Consider the following 15,196-nt stretch of genomic DNA (forward strand, 5'->3'; position numbering starts at 1 on the left):
TAAGCGACTATTTTGTCTATAGTTGAAATTTACTTAATCTTTAGCTTTGACTAGGTATGAGCTAATGTATGTTATTGATAATACTCTTCTACTCACCTAAGCAATCTAATTTATAGTTTTCAGGTATAAAATTACAAATTGGACTACCGGACGGGGTCACTTTTTTATTTCATACGTGTTAATAAACGTAGAGGAAGTCGAAAATACTCCAATGTTCATTTCATCAAAGTAAAGTTGGTATAAGTTAATGCAACATGTATAGAATGAAGATACTTGTGAAAGTGGGTCTAATGGGCGTTGTTGGAAATTTAGTCATCAGGCTTGAGTTTTAGGCCCAAATCCCAAACTTGACAACACTTGGGTTGGAGTTACCATTTTTTTGGACCAAAAATGAAAGCGAATGAAGCAAAACATGGCAAATCCAATCTTGAAAGAAAAGAGATGGATATTCTAAAAGAATGAGGATCTTTTTTGAATTCTCTTTGTAAAAATCTGAATATCTTCTAATCACATTCGTTCATCATATATCATACGGTCAGAAATTATTATTATAAATCTTTTTATTTAAAATTAAAAATAAACAGTACCTGACGAAAACTGATCACACGATGTACGATGAACGGATATGATTAGAGGATCTCAGAGATTCTCACAAAGAGAATCTAGAAAGAATCCTCGTTCATTCTTAAAATACTAACAAATTTCTTATTTTAACAAATTTCACTTGATGTCTGGCTTTATGAAGCAAACATAAACATAAGGTGGGTAGGAAGCCACAACCACGTTAGGCTTACTCATACTGTTGGAGTTGTAAGTGCGTGTGGTGTGCACATGCAAGCGTGAGGGCATGAATCCGTAGGAGTGCGTAGTTAACGTGCTTTTGAGTGACTTCATCCATTTGTAATGTGAACCTTTTATCCTTTGTCCAAATTTCATCATCCTCCAACAAACTCGGACCAACTTATTTATCTGCCAACTAGTTAAACTTCAAGCAAAATATTGATTTCTACTTGAATACTCACATTTTAACATCGTCTCAGTTTATGAGAGCTAAATTATCCAAATATTATGTGTCACTATTATGCGTGATCGAATTAAATTTAATATAATACTTAAAGTTTATTGAACTTATTCATTCTTGTCCATAGATTTTTAATTTGATGCTCAAAATAATTAACAAAAAGATTCATATCGCAAATAGTTTCGATGATCAACCAAACCTCTCATCTGCGTCTCTCACTTTCGAAATCAGTTAATGTTATTCTTAATTTTTTTCAAAGCAAAAGATTAATAAGATGACTCGGTCAATCTAAGAGACTATTTACAAGAAAAATATATATCTCTTTAAATAGGTTATAATTGCATCGAAAGATGGTTGAGTGGGAAAGCTACTAAATATGGGCAATGGACGGCATGGTGAGTTTTTGACCATGACAAGCATCAACGGTGAATGATGAATGATAATCTTTGAAGAAAGTGGAAAGGGATGGGAAGAAATAAGGTAACGTGACGGCTACTAGTATTTCTATTTCTTCAAATTCCGAGTATTGTGGACAAAATGTGGCCATAGGATTTGTCTTACAATTTTCTTTCAAAATAGTACCAAACGACAGCAACTCACTCACATTTGCTTTCCATTCTTAATTTTTATTTTTAAGTATAAAATTATTTTACACTAAAAAAATGAGAAGTTCGGCTAAGCAACATAATAGACAACATAATTTGTTATTAAATTTGTCATCTACGAGATTCGAATATAAGACGAATTCAAAACTTCTAACTTATGTGTGAAAAAAAAATATCACCGGACCATAGATAGTTGCTTATTCTTGGCTATATATTTGTGAATTAAGGAAATGGCTAGGTTGGTTCTCGAAAAACCATATTTTGATCCAATAATTGGAGTTTAAGCTTTATGGGTTCTCACTTCTCAGTCAGAGTATCTTTTTTTGAGTCCAAGCCAGAGTTTATCTTCACCACTTCTACTTCTTTACCACATCCCATCTCTCTCCCCCTCTCTTTCTGCAAATTGTTTGCCTCCAAAATCTAAACGTTTACACAGAATTAGAAAGAGGCAGAGAGAAAGAGATAGAGGGAGAGAGAGAGGCCATGGAAAGGCTTCTGTCCTCTTCACCCCCAACCCCTTTGAAACTCCATCGAAAACCCTCTCCTTTCCTCGGTCGACTCGCCCGTATTGAACTTGGTTTTCCCGCGTCACAGCTGCCCAATCTCAGACGGGTCCGCTTGGTTTCCTGCAAACATCAAAACCCATCTCCATTTTCTTCTGGTTCTCCTTCTTCATCGGCGCCGTCGAACATTCTGCCGTCTCTCTCGTCGAACCGCGCCGGGTCGCCGAATGGGTCGGAGCCAAAATCCCAGATTCTCAATCAGATCGCAACCAGGGATTCTAAGCAGCGCAAGGTACGTTGATCTCTTGTTTCAAATGAAAGAAATCAATCATAAGATATAATTCTGATTTTTTTTTTTCTGTTTCTGTGGGGTTTATTTGTTGCTGTTGTTGCCATAATCATGTTAAAGTGTCTTTCCTGCGGTGCAATTGCTACGGTGAATTTGAAAATCTGAACATTTGTTTTGATGGGTTGATGAAATATTTGATTATTTTCTACTTAAGTCGTTTTGAGATCCAATGCAGTTTATGTTTGCCCTTTAAAACTGCGATCCTTTTGTAATTTGGAGTATTGAGGCTAATTATATGAGATTGATGATTGAAACAGTTGCCTCATTTGTTATACTATCTCTCTTACAAAACTTTTAGTGACCGAATCGGTTGCCTTTGGTGGTTCTAATTGCGAAAGTTTATATTACCGATTGATTTAATTTTATGGTCTTTAAAGAGATTGCACTCAAGTTTTTTCCTATCAATACCTGGTCTTTCATTTTCGAGGCGGTTGGAGAATGAATTGGTAGTATGTACACAAGTCCTTTTGTAGATAAGCCCTCTTCTCTGCCTTGAGATCAGTACAAATATCCAGTTATTCCAATATAAGGCCGCTAAATCTCTGTGCTTTCCGAAAACTGAGCATAGCTTTAATCAGCATCGTACTGAAGAACTAGAGCTGAAATTTGGGCACCAGAACAGAGGAACAAATTAAGGAAACCCATAGATGTTGGCTAGTCAGATTGGTATAGGTAGCTTCATTTGATGCTTCAATGGAATCAAAACTTAAACACACATTATATTAGCAATGTTCACTCTAGTACAGGTCTAGGTGTTTCTGCTGGTCTCAGACCTTTTCTTTAAGGTAAATGTGAACCAAGTTCAATAGTTATTTCGGGGGTGTATGTAATTTACCAATTTGCGGATGTTATCACTTGTGTGTTCTGATGTATTCTATCCCTTGTGGTAAGACTGCAAGGGTGTGTTACGATTTTTAAGTTTTCAAATGGTTGTTCAGGGTAAAGTGAGAAAATTTGAGTGCAACTGTGTTCATGTTTCATATTTTCTACAATTTGCTATTTGTGATCAAAGATCTTGAAATTGGATGAACCTTTACACACATACAATAGCTTAGAAGAGATAATGTCAAAGCTGCTAGCAATTCGAGTGGATTCTCTCTTTTCAACTGCCTGTGTACCTGTTGAATTTTAACAGGGAGTCCGTATGATATAAAAAATAGATTGGAGTTGGAACATAGGAGATGCTGTCTACACAAATCCTTAGTTATTGTCCATGACATTTTTCTGTTTGGTTTACAATTACCATCTGCTGTTACTACTTTCTGCGTAACCGTATTAAGTTTTACTGATATTTACTTCAGAAAGTGTAGGGGGTCTGCAACTCCCCAGCTACCTTTCACCCCTCACATGAGACCATTAATCCATTTATTTTGAGCGGATAACTTAAGTTTATATTCCTAACATGTCCAGGCCATCACCACTGGAGCATTTGTTGCACTTTCTGCACTTGTTTTGATCTTAATACAACCAGCTATTGCACCAGCGGCTTTTGCATCCTTTCCAACTGCAACCAACACTGGTAGCCCGGCCGCTGCTATTGGGGGAAGACTGATCCAGACAGAGTTGCTTAGTAGTGCATGGACTGGTTTCTTTGCTGGTTGCTTACACACATTATCAGGGCCAGACCACCTAGCTGCTTTGGCTCCACTCTCAATTGGACGTACCCGCATAGAAAGTGCTCTAGTCGGAGCCCTCTGGGGATGCGGCCATGATGCTGGCCAGGTTATCTTTGGCTTGATATTTCTTTTACTAAAGGATAGGCTTCATATTGAGATTATCCGAACTTGGGGCACAAGAGTTGTGGGGCTTACCCTACTAGTTATTGGTGGTATGGGTATTAAGGAAGCTTCAGAAATCCCTACTCCTTGTGTTGCCTTAGAGAAGGGCGAGTGTGATGTTAGTGTATATGAGTCTCTAGATAACCCTACAGTCGGAAAGAAGAAGATTGGTTTTGCTACTTTTGCCACTGGAATTGTCCACGGGCTGCAGCCAGATGCATTGATGATGGTCTTGCCAGCCCTCGCTTTGCCATCTCGAGTAGCTGGCGCTGCATTCCTGGTTATGTTTTTAGTTGGGACCGTAGTTGCAATGGGAAGCTATACTGTCTTTCTAGGTTCATGTAGTCAGGCATTAAAGGATCGAGTTCCCAGAATTACAGAGAAACTGACATGGGCTTCTTCCCTGGTTGCAATTGCTCTTGGATTCGCCATCATCATCAGCCAGTTCTTCGGGTATAGCCTGTATTAGATTTTTTGACCCGGTAAAGGCAAACGTTTTGAGGGTTCTTCGCAGGTGTTAGATAAAGATCTTAGAAAGATTATTCGATTTGTTTGGAACAAAAATTCGTCTGCGCAGTTTTATTTTAGAGGGCAACCCTTCTACAAATGTAATTCGTATATAGGTTTTCGTTTGCCTTATGTTAAATGGTTAACCTTCGTCTAAACAAATTGTTCTATTTTGTTGCACTAGTTGTTCATATCAGTTTTTAGTTATGGGATTATAAATTATTGTCATGTTTTCGTTAGTTTTCGCTACGCTCCTTAGAACTCAAATTGTGCATCCCATCTAACGTGTCACCCAATGTCTTGACATGTAACTTACTCTGCATCGAATGGCCGACGAAGGTGAGAAAACAGATGGCCATTAAGATTTAAGATGGCTGGTTTGGTTTGGTTTGGTTGTCACCATTATTTGGTTGGGTTGGCAAATTAGGGCTTGAACCGCGTCAAACCGAATCATGCCCGCCCCTACTTATTTTCCTAACACGTCAGATAAGTGCAAACTGCTAGCAATGCGTATCAAAATTCAAATCCTTTCTTCATCATCGTTGCAATTACAAAATAGTTTGCAGAGTGGATTCACATCATGCAACTAATTAGGAGAACGACACATAGGAAATAGGAAATGGGGCGGTAAAGCTGACAAGATCGGAAAATGCCCTTTTTAACCCTTTTTCTTTTCTTTTCTTTTAATGTGAAGAAAAGATGTCAAATTTGTCTAATTTTGTGTTGTTAACTTGAGGGAGAAATACAGATCAACAAAAGAAAAGAAATTACAAAAGCATTCTCATCCGGTACAGTAACATATTTCGACGTGAACTGAGCAGGAACCTGGATGTAGAGTGCGCCTCTGGTTCATATAAGTTGATGTACATTAGGGGCTTTGCTTTTTGTTGATGTCATGAAGCACGCACACATCTGCTGCTGTCTTCAACTGAAACCAAGAAATTAAATTCAAAAATAGGAAGCATATATTCACTCTGGTTTTTATTTTTCTTGTTGGGTCGAACAGATCAGAAGAAGTAGACGACATGAACTTGAAAACGCTGAATAAGTAGATAGATGTTAACTAAAACGAATATTTGGCAGACAAACTACCAAGAAAACTCGTGTATGAGTGACTAAAACTAGTAGGTTTTTCGAAACTATACCATACTTAAACTTTGGAAATCTGTCTTCAGTCGCTAAAGCATTTCTGTATCAATCTCAAATAAAAGTTGTGAAACCTTTGGGTCAATGACGAACAAGCACTAGCAGTACTTGCACCCATCAAATAATTATAACTGATACAGATTAAGTTTAGCATTCCAAATTTCTGTGACGTAAGTGGAAGATGTATGAGTAGTATGGTGAACTTGGGGAAATTATAATGCCAATATAATATGAAGTACTGTACTACTCATTACCTGTATAAGATTAACAGCTTGCTTGACTGCCCATCCAAATAAACTTAAACCAACTAGAACAGAAAGAGGTGTAATATGCTTTGCAAGACCCATTAAAACCTAAAGAGGAAGATTTCAGAAACCAAAGTAACCTGGGAATATCGTCTTTAAATCCTCACAAAACTAACAGACTTACAGCAATCAAATTCTCAGTTTCGTTCTTTGCAAGAAGAAATAGAATTATATAAAGCACCTGCAGAGTAAACAGTCAAAGTAAGAGAAGAGTAGCAACATCTTTCAAGAAGTTTCCATACGGAGATACACAGAAGAAATTACAGTTACCTCACATGCCACACAACAGTAAGCCATGAACATCCGGTTTCCGTAGTATGCTTTAAAAAGCCAATTAGTGCTGTCTTTCACATCTTTGTGACTAGCCTTGCCTAACAGGAAAGTACTGCAACAAAGTGTAATAAATTTTGAGCAAAAGCAATTCTTGTCAAGGATCAAATAAGCAAATACTACTCATCCCATAGATAAACTTACTAAAAAAATAAAAAAAGAATCTAACCTGTACATCTGCAGCCAATGGCTGGCAATATCTAAGGCAAGTAATGAAAGGAAAACCAAGCCAGGCCTGCATTGAAAGCCCCCAGAAGCTAAGATAAGCATGCAGTCTAGCTAAACACAGCATGCAGTCTATAAATAAAATATCTTACCGGTATACTTGTGAAAGTACTACCAATAGACATGCAGTGCTTATCCTGAGATACAAAGACGTCGTAATCAATATGAGTGATGGTTAATACGAAATCATTTGAGCAAAAAACTCAACATTAGTATGCGTTTGTTGTGCGCTTGCAAGTCTTTGTGTGTGCCCCCGTGTGTGAGAGAGAGGGAGAGAAAGAGATCAAAGATCACCTGTCTGTTACCATGTCCAAAACAGCTCCAAAAGTCGAAACTGAACCAGGAAGAGAGAAAAATAAAATCAAATGATAAATTTAAGTATATTCTTATAATCTTACCCATTTCTGCTCATAATAGGCTAAAAGATAATTGGATCATATATGCTAGCAAAAGAACTCTTCCTTACTGTCAATCAGGACACAGAAATAAATTAAAGACAGGACTTCAGTTATGTGATAATTTACTAGACCATGAAGGCTTCCACAAATGGTATGCTGCAATCTCGAATATATGGAGGCCTCTAACAAATAATTCATTATGTTTGGTACCTATTAATAGAAATGTGTTCATACCTATACCATCCAGCTCTAAATAACAGTGTAATTGGAAAGTAATTCAAGTCAGAGACGGTATGTACGATGAAAAGTATGAGCCTCTATATGATCTTTGATATATTTGTATCGAGTGAATTCTATTAATGATAATCACTCTGATAAGATACACGACCAAACCCTCAGTATATAAGAGCACAACACACTCTCCTCCTGTAAAAGAAATATCATACCTTGGTTGAATTTGCGAGCACACCAACCATCAATGCCATCACAGACAAAGCTGAAACAGCAAAAAAAAAAAAAAAATCATATATTATACCCGACATAGACACGATGAAAAAACAACACAGCTCAAAAACGAAGGTTGCATTTGGATTGTTAGCTGGAATTGAGATGCTTCAATTAGACGAGTTAGTTCAAACTCTGTTTGCATAATATTTTGAGGAAAAAAAAAGTTTTGACACGTCTTGCTGTGGATTGAAAATAATGCTTTAAAATTCAGAAATTGAGAGGTACAATTGAAATAACTCATTTTTGCTTTAGTATTTGAAACCAGCCCCACCCTATTTCGAGTAATCAAATTCACACGCCGACTCCATCGACCTTAAGAAAAAGAAAAAAAACAAAAGACAAACCAAAAAAAAAAAACTTTCAAATGCAATCCTCTTTTTCTAAACCCACAATCCAAACACCACATAACTGAGTTCTTCATAAGCACCAATTCTCACCTGACGAAATAGAGAACGGAGAAAAGCTGCTTGTTGGAGAAGCATTGGGCAAAGGCAAAACAGTTCATAAGAACCCTTATGTACCCTGCATTCCCAGTAAGCACAAAATCATTCACAAAACAAAACCCATTTCTAGCTAACTTCACAATGCAGTTTCAAACAAATGATACGAGCTAAGTGAGTAAAAACTCACCGATTATATTGGGTATATAAAGATAGACATCGAGTTTCGTTAACCTTCGTTGAGCTACAGATTTCTTGGCCATTGGAGACTTCCTTGATATACTTGAAATTAAATGAAATGCATTGGACTACCCAATAAATGTTTGCCCCTGCACCCAAATCATCAAAAGAAAGCACTAATTGCATATAAACACACACTAATCACCTTAATTAGCTAAATTGAGGTATAAGATAGCAATTAGAGAATAAAAAATTAGAATTTGCTCGCGGAAATGGTAAGGGACAAGAAGTGAATCGATACCTTCTGGGGGACCTCCTTTCAAACTCAGGGCGGAGAGCGAATTGTAATCACAGCAGGCCCTAACCCTAAGAATTCCGATTCCCCTTTCTTTCTCTCTCTGTCTCTCTCGACAAGCAAAAACCCTAATTGAAATGAAGTATGGAGGTCGATCACTCGGACACTTACCATGCCCACATCAACTTCGGATCCGACCACTGCTTTTGCCACCGGGTTCGATTATTGTAATTTGTAAGAGAAATATTTTATTTTATTTTGTTTAATGAGAGGGCCAGTGGTGTATTTTAAAACTCGATTGCAATTAAAGGAATACTAGCTATATTCTCCGTTTGATTTTTTTCCTATTTGTTTGACATGTTTATTTTATTACTAGCTTAATGTCACACGCAAACTTAAGTGACAATTGATCTTTTTATATATTTTTTTACTTACATAATTAATTTACATATTTTTGAAAAATTATTAAAAAATAAAGAAATTAATTAAAGCGTGAAACCACCCACTAACGTGGGAGGTTTTGTTTTTGTTTTTTGTTTTTCTATAATTTTAAATATTAAATACATTCAAAAAAAAAATATATGGTTAAATACTTTAGCTTCTTTTGGTTCAATTGTAATTTATGAAATTCTTAAAGAGCCATTTATGGTATTTTGAATGTTTCACCATTTTAGGATGCTCACTTTATATATATATATATATTAATTTAAAATACAATAATTAATGAGTTCTTCGTAAAGCACTTGAATTTTTCATAAAAAATCTGTACACGTATCTCATGATAATACCGAATGACCTTTAGTCTATAACAATAAGGTGTTTTATAGGAGGATTTACATAACACAAATACATTGTTATTGTGATATTTTGTGATTGATATAAAGATATGAATAATTTTTTTACACATAATATTTTGTTATTAACACCAAACACTACGGTAACGACGTGCCTATAAACCTACGACATATAACTATATATGTAGAGCAAGAATTTGTCATAGATGTGAAGAATTCTTTATAGTCAAATACATGATGCATTTTTTTAGAATTCTTTATACCCTAAACCCAATTGGCCCCCATTTCCAGGCGGGTCTGATCCTTTTGTAGAAACTTATGATTCTGTGAGAGAAAAGGTAAAGGTAGAGAGAGAGAGAGAATTCTAGAAAGAGAAGTGTATTGATCTTAATGAATTAACTTACAGAATACAGTACCATATAAATAGGTACAATTAGCTTAACAGCTAAGTAAAGTAAAACCTTTAATTACATAGGTTCTATTATATTCCTAACACACCCCCTCAAGGTGAAGGGAGGAGATCGAACTGAAAGCTTGGAAGCCAATTCGGCAAATCTATCAGAGGGCAAAGATTTAGTGAAAATATCTGCAATTTGAAGAAGAGAAGCAACATGATGCACACTGACTTTGCCACAGAGAACCTTTTCTCGAATATAGTGATAGTCGATTTCAACATGCTTTGTCCTAGCATGAAAAACAGGATTAAAGGCCAGTGCAATTGCACTTTTATTATCACAGAAAATCGCAGGAGTTTTGAGAAGAGGAAAGGAAAGATCCTGCAATACTTGACAAACCCAACTGAGTTCAGCAGCTGTATGAGCTAGAGACCTGTACTCGGCTTCAGTAGACGATCGAGCAACAGTGCATTGCTTCTTGGCACTCCAGGATATTAGATTCGGTCCAAGAAAAACACAGTAGCCACTTGTAGATCGTCTGTCAACAGGACAGCCAGCCCAGTCAGCATCAGACCACGCAGTGAGGTATTGAGGACCTGGTGTTAGCCAAAGACCGAAATTAAGGGTACCCTTCAAATATCGAAGGATCCGTTTAACTGCCTGTAAGTGAACTGTCCGAGGAGAATGCATGTGTTGACAGACTTGGTTAACCGCAAATGCCAAATCAGGCCGAGTCCATGTTAGGTATTGCAAGGCTCCAACAGTGGAGCGATAAAATGAAGGATCAGAAAGAGGAGAACCAGAGTGATCCAGTTTCGCAGAACCAACAGGAGTGGAGCAAGGCTTGACGCCAATCATATCAGATTTCTTGAGCAAATCAAGAGCATATTTAGACTGATGCAGGAATAAACCTTTGGCAGATCGGTGAACCTCAATACCGAGAAAGTAGTGAATATCACCCAAGTCTTTTACAGGAAACATAGTTTGTAACTGAGTAATAATGGATTGACAAACTGTGGTAGAACTACCAGTGATGATAATATCATCAACATAGACTAGAATGAAAGTAATGGTGGAATCCTTTTTGATAAACAGACTGGAGTCAGAATGTGAAGAGGAGAAACCCAAAGAGAGGATAGCCTTGTGAAAGGCATCATACCAAGCACGAGGCGCCTGTTTTAAACCATAGAGTGACCGTTGGAGTTTGCAGACATGTGTAGGTGTGGAAGGAAGACAAGCGATAGAATCAACAGAGGCTGGAAGGGAATGTTTTGTTGCTGTGAAGACCTTGGGTTTATGAATGCCAGCCTTAGCTCTCGTAATCATAGGGTGCGAATTAGGTAGGGCAGGGGCAGGTACAGGAGCAGATGGTACAGGAGCAGGAGCAGTGGTGGACGCAGTACTATCAGGTACATAAGATGCTTGATGTGGTGAGGAACCAGCAGGACTAGCAAGCTGTGAAGTACATGGTGAAGGGCTTGGTGAAAAGGAGACAGGAATAGTGACAGGAATAGGAGAAGAGCTGAGAGGTGAAGGACTCTGGGGTAAAGTAGAGGTAGAGAACAAGCCTTGCTTAAAAGGAAACAGGTGCTCATCAAAAGTAACATGCCGTGAGATATACACTTTGTTAGCCACAGGATCAAAGCAACGATAGCCACAATGATTGAGACTATAGCCGAGGAAAACACACAACTTGCTCTTCGGATCAAGTTTAGTTGACGAATAGGGCTGCAGCCATGGGTAGCACGCACAGCCAAAAGCTTTGAGAGTGTGATACTTAGGAACAGCATGGAAAAGTTTTTCCCAATGACTACTAGAAGATGCTTGAGGAGGCAGTCTATTTATAATGTAGACAGCAGTCTGGAAAGCCTCAACCCAGAATTTTGGTGCCATTCCACTCTGAAAGAGAAGGGTCCGACCCATTTCAACAACATGCCTGTGCTTTCTTTCTGCGCAGCCGTTTTGTTCAGGTGTATGCGGACAACTTAACTGATGTGTAATACCCTGTTCATTAAGAAAAGTCTGAAAGTTCTTGCTTAAGAACTCACCCCCTGAATCTGACCTGAGACATTGAATCTTGCAAGAAAAGAAATTTGTAACTTTGAGAACAAAAGTCTTGAAAGTGGAGTAAACATCAGACTTATAAACCATAGGATAAATCCAGCTGTATTTAGTGTAGTCATCAACCAAAATGAGGTAATACTTGAAACCAGTACATGAAAGAGTGGGAGAAGGACCCCAAACATCGGTATGCAGTAAGTGAAAAGGCCTAGTGAAAGTACAAGGCAAAGTAGAAAATGGTAATCTAGATGCCTTCCCCAACTTACAATCAGTACAAATGGACCCTGAATTTACAGAACCAATAACAGGGAGCTGATGTTTATGGACAACATTATGTAAAACGAAGCTCGATGGGTGACCGAGTCTTTTATGCCAGAGATGAACATCTGCCTTAGCTATCATCAATGCCGTAGGCGAGAGAGCAATTCTTGAGGTTTTATTGGATGCAGTCCAGTAGAAAGGATATAAGCCACCTTCACAAAGGCCCTGGAAAAGCATCTTCCCAGTTCTTAGGTCCTTGATATAGAACCCAAAAGGATCAAAAGTCAGAGAAGCCCAATTGTCATAGACAAATTTGTAAACGGATAACAGATTATGGGATGCTTTGGGAACCAACAACACATCATTGAGCTTAAATGTAGCATTGGAAGTACGAATTAAGGCAGATCCAGTATGAGAAATATACAGACCTTTACCATTACCAACAAACAGCTGATCACTGCCATTGTAGGAAATGGCAGAATTAAGAGAGGATGGATCAGGGGTCATATGATGAGAAGCTCCACTATCAGTCAACCAATAGCTCGGTGGAGGAGAAGTCGCAGCCGTCATGCCAACAGGAGGTCCATGATTTGATCGTTGAGATGCAAACTGAAGGAGCTTCTCACAGTTGAGAGCTTCATGACCAAATCGGAGACATAATTGGCACTGAAGAGAGCGGCCAGACAAGGAATTGTTGAAATTCTGACCAGAGAATGTGGATCGGGAATTAGGACCAGGACCAAGAAGACTGCCAGAATTGTTGTTGTAATGACGATGGCCTCCAAAATTACGATTCGAATTGTAGCGATTTTTATTCGGAAATCGACCACGGCCTCTGAAATTGTTGGAACCAGAACCACCAGGTTGAGCCGTATAAGCATGAAACGGTGCTGAGGAAGAAGACGGTTCTCTGTTTTTGCGTTTCAGAAGAGAAATCTCTTTACTCAGGAGTAATCCATGCAGCTCATCAGGATTGACAAAGTCAGATCGTGTTTCAATAGAATCAATAAAGGAGTCATACTCAGAGGAGAGACCAGAAAGAATGTAGGCCACAAGATCTGAGTCAGAAATCGGTTCACCAGCCGCGGCAAGTTTATCAGAGATTTCCTTAAGAGAGTTGAGGTAATCAGTCATGGAAGAATCTCCTTTTTGGATAGTCTGAATCTTCGAACGAAGGCTGTGAATGTGAGTACGAGATGCACCAGAGAACCGCCGTTCGAGAGATTGCCAGAGAGATCGAGAATCGTCCATACCAACCGTCAAAGGAAGGAGATCTTCAGATAATGTTGAATTAATCCAAATCATCAGGATTTGATCACGATCGCACCAAGTCTCAAATGCAGAATTAGAAATCTAAGATCCAGACGAATCAAGCACAAATGGAGGAGGACACACATCAGTGCCATTGACAAGCCCTAAAAGCTTGAATCGTTTCAGAACAGGGAGAAAGAGACTACGCCAAGTGATGTAGTTGTGGCGAGTGAGTTTCGTTGCAACCATGCCAGTGATATTCTGAACAGTGATCGAAGAAAGAAACGGATTGGCCGCATTGGGCGCGACAGTAGAACCAGAAGAACCAGCTGGAGAAGAAAGATCCGCAGAATTCGCACCAGTCGCCATCAGAGAAGCAAGATTGGAGAAGAAATTTTAAGAAATTGAAGAAGGTCAGGTAGAGAAGATCTGTTTGGGAGGAGAGAAAGGGGTGAGAAAATTCAAGAAGACGGAAGCGGTGGATCTAGGTCGTTAGACAACGGCTCTGATACCATGTAGAAACTTATGATTCTGTGAGAGAAAAGGTAAAGGTAGAGAGAGAGAGAGAGAATTCTAGAAAGAGAAGTGTATTGATCTTAATGAATTAACTTACAGAATACAGTACCATATAAATAGGTACAATTAGCTTAACAGCTAAGTAAAGTAAAACCTTTAATTACATAGGTTCTATTATATTCCTAACACCTTTTGGGCTTTGAAAAATTTCATTATGACTAGAACACAAGTGGTACACAACGTGTTTTAATAGAAGTGGTGATAAATTTTATTTTTTAAGTTATTAACTTTTTAGCACATATATCTCACCATTTGTATAGTGACATGTGGCGTATCAACCCGTGTACCAGTCCCATTGAAAAATCATTCCTTTTATTGTGGGTAATGGTGATGATGTAAGGTATCGGTCACCTAGAGGAGTTCATGCCCGTAGGAAGTTTGGGGGAGGCTTTTATCGTCTGTTTCTGGGCGTACAAGCTTTCCAGATGTAGGGGCAAGGAGGGCGCAAAAAAGAGGGCTGGAGAAGGTGGGAAGCAAAAGGAGCATGGAAGTGTTGAGCCTAGCTAGAGAGGATGGCTTGTCTTCTATTAAGAAAGTTTGCTCTAGTATATCAGTGGGCGTTGCCAAGGAGCAACTCCGCTGGTCACAATGAATCTCCTAAGTTAGAATTGTAGAGGGTTAGGGGAGTCCTCTACAGTTCAAGTTTTGTTGGATACTATTCAACAACAACATCTCCAAATAGTGTTCTTGTGTGAAACAAAAAGTGATGTAAGGAAGATAGAATCGGTTCGGCGCACGGTGGGTTTTGATTGTGCGTTTATGGCGAGTCGGGGGAGGTCTGGAGGTTTGTGTCTTCTTTGGCGTGAGGAGTTGGAGGTGGCAGTGTTATCTTCGTCCATTTCTCATATTGATGTACAAGTAACTTTCCCTAATAGTATGGTGTGGCAGTTTATAGGTTTCTACAGCTGCCCTGTAACTGCGGAATGAGAGAAATCATGGGCTATGCTCGCCGAGCTAAGCAATCGTTGTACTATTCAATGGTTATGCATCATGGATTTCAACGAGGTGCTTAGTCAGACCAAGCAATTGGGTGGTAATATGCGGGGGGACATGCAGATGGCTATCTTCATGGATGCAGTGAATACGGAAAATCTAGTGAACCTCAGCTTTATTGGCAACAAGTTTACTTAGGGGCAGAACAGCAAGGAGGGGGTAAAGTGTCGGTTGGATAGAGGTCTGGCAACACAAGGATGGAGGGATTTGTTTCCCTGTTCGCGTGTTATTCACTTAAATCCATTGAAGTTGGATCACCTACCAACCTTGTGAAGA

The 15,196-nt window shown here is 38.7% G+C and overlaps 2 protein-coding genes across 2 annotated transcripts; one reads left to right on the plus strand and one right to left on the minus strand.

Moving 5' to 3' along the window:
- The first annotated feature begins 1,896 nt into the window (after window positions 1-1,896).
- Window positions 1,897-4,943, plus strand: LOC137725804 (chloroplast protein FOR GROWTH AND FERTILITY 2-like). Its single transcript, XM_068464598.1, has 2 exons — window positions 1,897-2,421; window positions 3,889-4,943. The coding sequence occupies exons 1-2, from the start codon at window positions 2,110-2,112 to the stop codon at window positions 4,723-4,725; spliced, it is 1,149 nt and encodes a 382-aa protein (XP_068320699.1). The 5' UTR covers window positions 1,897-2,109; the 3' UTR covers window positions 4,726-4,943.
- Window positions 4,944-5,398: 455 nt separating this feature from the next.
- LOC137725789 (probable CDP-diacylglycerol--inositol 3-phosphatidyltransferase 2) lies at window positions 5,399-8,861 on the minus strand. The gene is made up of 11 exons (XM_068464576.1): window positions 8,596-8,861; window positions 8,305-8,443; window positions 8,112-8,196; window positions 7,614-7,663; window positions 7,064-7,103; window positions 6,862-6,906; window positions 6,714-6,779; window positions 6,485-6,599; window positions 6,339-6,395; window positions 6,164-6,262; window positions 5,399-5,691 (listed from the first exon to the last, which is right to left on the minus strand). Exons 2-11 carry the CDS (start codon window positions 8,375-8,377, stop codon window positions 5,632-5,634), a joined length of 690 nt encoding a protein of 229 aa, XP_068320677.1. The 5' UTR covers window positions 8,378-8,443; window positions 8,596-8,861; the 3' UTR covers window positions 5,399-5,631.
- Window positions 8,862-15,196: the final 6,335 nt, after the last annotated feature.

Source organism: Pyrus communis, chromosome 2 (genome assembly GCF_963583255.1).
Source record: "Pyrus communis chromosome 2, drPyrComm1.1, whole genome shotgun sequence".
In the NCBI taxonomy this organism is placed as follows: domain Eukaryota; kingdom Viridiplantae; phylum Streptophyta; class Magnoliopsida; order Rosales; family Rosaceae; genus Pyrus; species Pyrus communis.